Here is an 8,647-nt window from a genome sequence, read left to right on the forward strand (position 1 = left end):
TCACTGGGTGACCCTGGGCCAGTCACCGTCTCTCAGCGTAAGTTACCTAGCAGGATGGTTGTTGTGAAGATAAATTAAGGGGGAAATGATGCCACAAACCACTTTGGGTCCCTCAAAGGGTACAAATATCTACATAAATGCTGGAATAAAGTCTCTCTCTAAGGTGTGAGGAGGTAAACCACACACCCCTTTAGCTCTTAAATTCAGACCCACCCACCCTCACCTCAGACTGAGACTTCGGGAAACAGCCTCTTTCTTCCTCACAGCTGTTTGGGGCCTGTGCTTGAGTAAGGTTGCCAACCTCCGGGTGGAGCTTGGAAGTCCTCCAGAATTATAATTGTTCTCCAGACCACAGAGACCAGTTCCCCTGGAGGAAAGGGCAGCCTTGGAGGGTGGACTCTACAGCATCATATTCCGGCTGAACTCACTTCTCCCCCCAAACCACCCTCCCCAGTCACTGTCTCCAAATCTTCAGAAACTTCCCAAGAACAAGTTGGCAACCACAGGCTTGAGGGACCTCTGGAAAGTATCGGGCAGTTGAGATGAGGAGGATATTTGCAGAATTCTGGGAGAAGGGGCCTTGTCTGTCGTTTTTTTGGAACAAAAAGTTCAGTTGAAATATTTTAACAAAAGGCCCCATTCTCCACAAAGTAAAAATTGTGAATTATATATGTGCCATGTGCAGGCTTTTCCTTATTGTATTATTTGCTTTATTAGGTTTGCAAAAAATAAAGATCTTCCTTTGGATAAAAAAGTAATAAAATTGTAATCATTGAACAAGGAAGACAATGCCTTTCAATGGGACCAACACAACCGAGCTTACTGGGACAGAGCTTTATGAAATACACAAAAGAAAAGGTTATAAAAACCGATTCAGAGTTTTTATAAAAGTTTTTTAAGGCAATTTGCTACTGCTGCTCTTCAGGTGGCAGTGTTTATATATAGTTTCCATTTTGAGGACAATACTCTACCTCCCCACGTATGCTAATGCTTCAATGGCATTTGATTATTCATGCATCTACTGGAAAATCAGTATAATGGATAATGAGGGTCTTGGGTTCACTCAGACAAGTAGGTCAGGGGTCCAGTAACCTGGGGAGGGCTACTTATTCGCTATTTCAACCTAACCTTCTTTACAGGGTTGCTGTAAGGCCACAATAGGCTCATCTATGATGCTCCTTGGTGGAAAGGCAAAAAAGTCAAATAAAACATTGGGGGGGAAACAACCACAAGTTTAAAAAACCGATCCACACTTTTTTTAATCTGAGAAGCAAACACTGTTTCCATCGTGCTCTAAAGTTCCAACTAATCAGTTGACTCCTTTCCCCCCCAATAATATAAATTGCTTCACTTAACAGGCAACCTTCGTAGAGATTAAGGGTTTAGCTGTGGGCATTCCAACATGACAAGCAGGTAATGACTCCAGAGAAAAGGGCAATCATCTATGAAGGGCAAGAACCCACCTAGGGAAGAGAGACAAGGGAGTAACCGGATTGGGAAGCCTTTCCCCTGCATGCTTCACAATGAAGATTTTGCTGCCTGTTTGCCTTTAAAAGCCCTAGCCAATGCGTGTATAATATTTCTGTTTACAGGAGGATAATAATTGTCTTTGGGCAATCTGTTGGAATCTAACCACCACCAATAAAAAAAACACATTCCACTACAAAAGGAATTGCGACACTTGAAGGACAATCCAAAAAAATTACATCCTTATAAACTTATTGACTTCAATGGGCTTAGAAGGGAGTAACTGTATTTAGCACAGCACTATGAATATTTTAGGTAGTTATGTTGCTCTCTATAAGACAGCTGGAATGCAGGCATTTTAAAAGATTTGGGGTCAGTTCCTTGGTTCATCCTTAAAGTGACAGTTCAGTTACTGTACTTTAATTGGATTTTATTACTGGTCACCAAAATTCCTTGGATCGTATACAACAGATTAGTAGCTCAATCCTAAAATGCTGTTTTCCATCAACTGTTAACAAAATCAGTCCAATATTTATTACACTAAGTTTTGCACAGTATAGTTACTAAGATTTCTTTCTCTAGATACAACCAATCTTAAATGTTTTCACATATTAGGCAACAATTAATTTGAACTAGTCCAATGAACTTTGTCTCCTTTTTTTTAGGGGAGTGCTAAAACCACCCGCAAACCTCCACACTGTTGCCTAGACAAAACACAGTATGTTAAATCAACTTTAAAACCACCCCACATAATCAAATCTTACCTTTTTGATCTGATCCTCTTTTAGCTTTGTAAAGTAAAAAGCCACTAAGTGTACAGCAAACATCTTCTCTAATTGCTGGGTCAAACGCTGTCGAGATCACTGCGTGATACAAATTCCACACCTTTATTCATATCCTGAAAACCAAGGCGACCTTCTTCAGCCATGCCATTTCTCAGCAGAGAAGCAAGAGTCCCCAGCTAAAGCCATTCAGTCAGATTGGTTCAATGATTAAACTTCAGTCTCTTGCTCTCTCTCCCCCCTGAGTCCCTCCCACCACTTGACACAGTCTCCTACTGAGCAGGTGGCCAGCTGCCAAGAGTGGAGAAAAGAAATGATTCGTTACTGGCCCAACTTTGGCATTTCTATGTCTGAACAATTCAGTTGCTATAGAGGATCCTTTGCTTGTCCCAGCATGGTTTCCCACAGTATGGCACACTTCCAGAGAGGAAAGAGTAACAAACACAAGCCACTTCAATGGGTATTATCTCACTTGAACACATGACTGGGGGAAGGGATTATGGACATGGAGGACGCTTTCCCCCTGATCAGCTCTGCGGTTTTAACAATCGTTTTAATGTGTTTCCAGGCATGTTTGTCACACATTTAGACTTCTTCATGTCCTGACCTGAGTGGTCGTGAGGTATCTGCTTTTTACCTTAACGAAGAGAGACTCATCTGCCACAACCCCCCCCCCCCCCAGATCTCGTCAAAGAGTTTGAATAGTGAAATAAATAGCTATATGACATATTCTTAAGAACCGGAGAGAAGACCAGACCAAAGTTCCCTCTGCCCCTGTCACATGAACACATGAAGCTGCCTTATACCGAATCAGACCATTGCTCCATGAATGTCAGTATTGTCTACTCAGACTGGCAGCAGCTATCCAGGGTCTCAGGTAAAGGTCTTTCACGACACGGAGCACCTGATCCTTTTAGCTGGAGATGCCAAGGACTGAACCTGGGACCTTCTGCATGCCAAGCAGATGTGCTGCCCCTGAACCACAGACCCTCCCCAAATCCAACGTACTGTTTCCAAAAGTAGGCCACTACCTGCCTTATTTGTGAGATGGTGATGGACTGCCCTCATTTGTCCCTGGTACTTGCTGTTTAGAGGCCTACTACCTATGAAGGTTCTACTGAACTTTCAGGGTTAGTAAATAGCCATGGACAGACCAGCCCTCCATGAATAACTCTCATCTTCTTTTAAAACCATCTAAGGCAGTGGCCCTCATCGCATCTTATCATAGTGCATTCCATACATTAATTACACATTGTGTAAAGGAGCATATCCTGTTATCAAGTCCTAAACTTACTACCAATCAATTTTACAACTAGGTGAGTACTATCAGAGAAATGACAGCGAGGTGGAATTAGGCCTGCTGATCAGTAGCTGGATGATTCTATATTTGCACGTGGCTAAAGTCTGCCCTATATTTTGGCCCTAAGCCAGTGAGAGTAGCAGTTTTACGCACAGCTAGTAGCCCAACTTTGCTGGTAATATTGCATGTTTGTCTCAGCTATGCAAAGGAAAGCACATCCCCCAACTATACACAGCAGTGTGGGTGAGATTGCATTGGCCACTTTACATTTAATGGTCCATCACAATGCAGATGCGCTTCGGCATCCAATCAGGACATGCTGTTCCCTATCCGGCACATGAAATTTCATCCTGAAGTCTGCTTCTACCTGTGCTAGACCGAGCGAGTGTGCTTGAAGAGTCATTTTGTCTAATCAAAAAAGAGGGAATCCAAACAATTCTGCCAGCCAGGCAACAACCTGCACTAAATCTTGCTGAAAACCAGAAGATACCTGACAATTTTTTGCAGAATAGGATGTGGCCTTCTGGCCAGTGTTTCTTCCAAGCTGACACAGACACAAGGAAGTGCCTAAAGAGAAGGGTCACCATTGTTCTTCTGTAGCACAATAAACAGCTGGGCGGGCCAGGACAGTGAGAAGTCAGCAGGAGGTCCTTCTGGTTTGTCCTTGACAATCCGAATTCACTGTTTATTCAGGAAGTCTTTTATGTTTAACTGCAAACCTCTAAGGAAATACTCACTAAGGAACAGCCTGCATCTAGGAAAAGACCCATACTGAGAAAGAAAGAATGAAAACCATATTTTCTCTTGCCTCTCAAGAAAAATATCAAGCTTCTTACCCACCCTGTTTCAGGAAGGTGTCTTTGCCACAACAAGAAACATTAAGCCTCAAAAGCAACTCTTCAAGCACTATCAGTGATGAAAAGGGATACTCTGATCTGCCAGTCACCATCTTTCAGCATGACCTTCCTCACAGGGATGTTGTGATAACTGGCCCAGCCCTTGGCCAACTGTGCCTTTGGCTCATCCCTACAGTATAGAAAAAACATCTAGGCATAACTTTTTTAAAACATAGAAAAGAAATTCATTTCCATCTAATTTGGAAACGGATAGCTAATTTCAGTCTTAATTCCCAGAAAAAAACTTTCCTTTATCCCTGAGGGCCTCTTCACACACCAACATAGGGAAACCAGAACACAAAAACTCCTCCTTTTGCCATACAATTCTACACATTGGTAAACCAGCACAAAACAAAAGCTTTCTAGTTGTCACTGAAGCATAAGAGACATTCACAGCACATGACTGGGTCTACGATTCTCCCCTTACCCTCCCTGTGGTGAAGCATCTCATATAAAGCAGGGTTTAGTTCCCTCAGTCAGTTGCTTGACATGAAGCAATATGGCCTACGCTACACCCGTTCCTGGTCTCCTCCTCGCACCTCAATCTGAAGGCCACTGCCACACAATTACACTCAGAAATGAATAGATTCATTGTCCATCACTGACATCAGTATTCTCCCTGCCCCCAAATCATAGCTGGCAGCTATAGGGAGAAGATAGTACAGAGATATATTCTTTGTTTAGATGATCTCCTGAAGGAAGCAGTTGGGAAGGAAGGGGGGGAATGAACCCAAGAGACAATTTCTAACTTGTGAGTCTCTTCTGGGGTTCTATGCAGTGGTTAGACAGCCACTCCAAGACTGCCCTCATCTTCCACAAATTAGCCATATTAGGTGAACATGTTCATGCCCTGCTCTATACAGTAAAGGTCCCCTCGATGCTTCCCCTCCCAAAGGTGCAGATTACATTTGTATTCCACTCCAAGGAACTCAATTCGACAGACAAGGGTTTTCTAATTTTTTAAAGTGTCCAGTTGAACACTGATTCAGTTTCACTGTGCTGCACTTTTTCCACAAGATGTGTTACGCCTGTACCCATCTCATTTAATGTGCCACCACTGAAGATAGCGCGAGAGCTCAGCTGGGGAAGCAATAACAAAGTACAATTGGGTTGTTCTTGACAGCCATTCTCTGAAGACAAGCCGTCATTCAGCAGAGCTGCATTATTTATTTAACATATTTATACCCTGCGTTCCCCCCACCCAATGGAAACCAAAGCAGCTTACATCATTCTCCCCTCCATTTTATCCTCACAACAACACCTCCTCATTACAGAGGTGATACAAAGGAACCCCATTTTAACACGGTGTCCTGAATCTTAAGGAAAGTAGACAAGAGAATGGAGACTCACCGTAGGACAAATCTTACTTGCTACAGACAGCAAGTGCTTAAGTGCCAATCTCTATTAGCATTGCAACCATCTTATACCTAGAATCATTCACACAGAAGTACCCCAGAACACACCATACATTTCACTTAGTTAAGTAAATGCAGACACAACCCGTTTATGTACTTTACTAGTTTCATGCTGCTATGCTAACAAATTTTAGTAAATGCTAAAATGCTATTACAGTGCACAAGTGTAAACTCTGTTTTGTACTACTTCCAGACTTGTTGAAAGCAGACTAATACAGTACTACACCCCCATTTACTTAGATCACGTGAATCCAGCGCTCTTCACCAAGGCTAATGGCATCTACATCATTAGCGTAGCAGAAAACTTCCATCCAAATCAGCCTTAGAAACGCTTGAACAAACTTCAGAGAACTTACAACAGTTACTATGGAGTCACTATGGGAACAAGCAATGAATTAAAGGAAGTGCTAATCTCAGCAAAAATCCAAAAGAATGTCCTAGAACTTGTCCTTAAAGGCTCACAGCTCGAATACCAGATTTCATGCCCATACCTAAGCGCACAGCTCAAGCGCTTTCTCATCAGACCATACTCTGTAAGAGATCCAACGTGCTTTCACAAGGTACACAGCAACAAACTCAGGCTTACCACCAATGTACAACAGAGCCAAACCTCAACATGAGGCTGTAGATTTATGCATAGTTCTTCCTATGTGTAAATTAAGTTCAAAGAGCACCCGTACTGTATCTCCCCCCTCCCCGCCAACAGATCTACCAGCAATTGGGGGAGGGCAGTTTCCCTCAACATCACTTCCATGAGTTTAAAAAAAAAAAACCTCTTGCCACTAAACCAATCCAAATTCCCATCTACACAGCAGCTTTTTGAATTTAAGTTCTACATCCTCATTGTGTAATATGGAACAAGTCAGTCCTGGTGGAGTTCATCTGAACACATGCCTTTCCCAAACATCACATTTGGATTCAAATCAGACAAGGTGCTGGGAGGCCAGCTTTTAAAGTTAGTAATAAGCAGCCACAGGGCCCCCAATACAGATCAGAGTTGCAGCATCTAGTGTGTCTGAGTGCGCATTAACAGCTTCCATCCAATGCTTTTTCTAACTTCAAATGCCCCACAAAGCTTCTATCTGCCACACTGGGGAAAATATATAGGAAAAATACCAGCTCCATTTGAACTTGGGTAAGAAAAGGGTTTTTTTTCCCAATAGTGGAAAGAGGGAGGTCCCAGAGCACCCTCACCCAGGTCAGGAGTTTGAGCTTTGCAACCACCCTGGGAGAGAGTCAAGACCTGAAGTTTGAGAACCGCTGAATCATTCTCAAAATGGCACAAGTGACTCTTCAAGACAACGAATCATTCATTCAGAGCTGTTTAAACCCAACAGAAGTTTTAACAAATCAATGGAAAACTTTAGCTTGCCATACCTACCCCCCATGTAGTGGTAATCAGCTCAAGAGCGTGATTCCAGCATTTTTAGGCCCCATGCCTGGCTCTCCATCATGTGGCTACTGCTCCTCCACCCCCTCCACCTGGCTGCCATAGCACTTGCTTCTGCTTTTTTGGCTTCCAGCACTAGAGGCTCAAAAAAGCACGGAACCAGCTCAGGGCAGCCCCCTTTTGACTCATTTGTTTAGTTGACCTTGGGCCAGTGAGAGGTCATTAATCTTCAACAGAGTCACCATTTGCCCTGAGCAGAGGCTGTTACCCAGTGGATCAAGCACTCAACAGCTATTCTCAAAAGCTGTGCATTAACAGTCGTGTCCCATCTTTCACGCCACGCACAGCCATCTGCCACCAACAAATGGTCCTCTTCCAGGTCGTATAACCAGAATGTCCAGTTCCTTGCCAGCTGTTACTGCTGGCTCCGTTGCCCCATTCTCTTAGCCTCGTAGCAACAAGGCCCTGGATGAATGGACAGATGGACGTACACCCACAAGCGTCATAGGCAACATCCATGCCACAGGTCTTGTGGGTGGCATAAAACAAGTTAGTGAGAGCACAGCATAAATGCAACACCATTTACTTCAATGGCAGCAAAGCTCTTCTCAGTAAGGTTTCCAAACTATGAACTCAGAAACGGGCTCTCTACAAACATAGTTTATCTTTTGAGATTCATGTTACAGCTTCAAAAGAATGAAGCCCTTCCTTGAAGTGGACATTTCCCACCCTAAATAGAGAAAAAGGCTACTTCCCTGCAGTGAGATCCCATGTTGATGTTGAGTCGGGATGAACACTGCAGCTAACTTGGGGGGGGGGCACTTTGGCATCTATCGGGCTGCTCCCATTGGTGTGTGTGTAGGTGGTTAAAAGTTTTATTCAAGAATAATCTTGATTTCCTATGAAGAAATAAATGGGCTGGGTATTCTAGAACTTAGCTAAAGAATAAGTTCAGTACTTCCTTAATATGGAGGGCAATTAAAAAGGTGCTGGCATTTCTACCCAGGAGAGGTACAAAGCAAGAAGGAAAAGCATTTGGCTCACCATTCTAATCATCTCATTTCCTGTGAAGTTGTAGATTATCATTTATATTGCCATTTATCTGCTGAACTATGTACCTTGGAGAAGGAGTTAAACTGCAAACTATGCTGCACTCTAAGAGAAATGAGCCTGAACTTTGTGACATGACTTAATCAGTGAACTGCACTGTTTCAAGCTCAACTTTTCCAACACAAAAAGGAGTAATCCCTTCAGGTCAACTTTGGGTTCAAAATACATTTGTGGAAATGCAACTTGTACAGCTTTTCTAAATCCCTTGCTTAATACCCAAGGCTCCCTCCCCAAATGCTGCTCACCCACTCTGCCTGCACTTGTTCACCTTCACCCCTCGTTACACT

At 43.2% G+C, this 8,647-nt stretch overlaps 1 protein-coding gene across 1 annotated transcript in view; it reads right to left on the reverse strand.

Annotated features, from left to right (window-relative positions):
• Positions 1-2,437, reverse strand: part of LOC129332165 (hexokinase HKDC1) — a 37,592-nt gene extending 35,155 nt beyond the window's left edge. The window contains exon 1 of the mRNA XM_054983061.1: positions 2,232-2,437. Coding sequence (XP_054839036.1) covers positions 2,232-2,294 — 63 coding nt within the window. The 5' untranslated portion in view covers positions 2,295-2,437. The remainder of the gene's footprint in view (positions 1-2,231) is intronic.
• Positions 2,438-8,647: the final 6,210 nt, after the last annotated feature.

This window comes from Eublepharis macularius, chromosome 6, assembly GCF_028583425.1.
Source record: "Eublepharis macularius isolate TG4126 chromosome 6, MPM_Emac_v1.0, whole genome shotgun sequence".
NCBI lineage: Eukaryota > Metazoa > Chordata > Lepidosauria > Squamata > Eublepharidae > Eublepharis > Eublepharis macularius.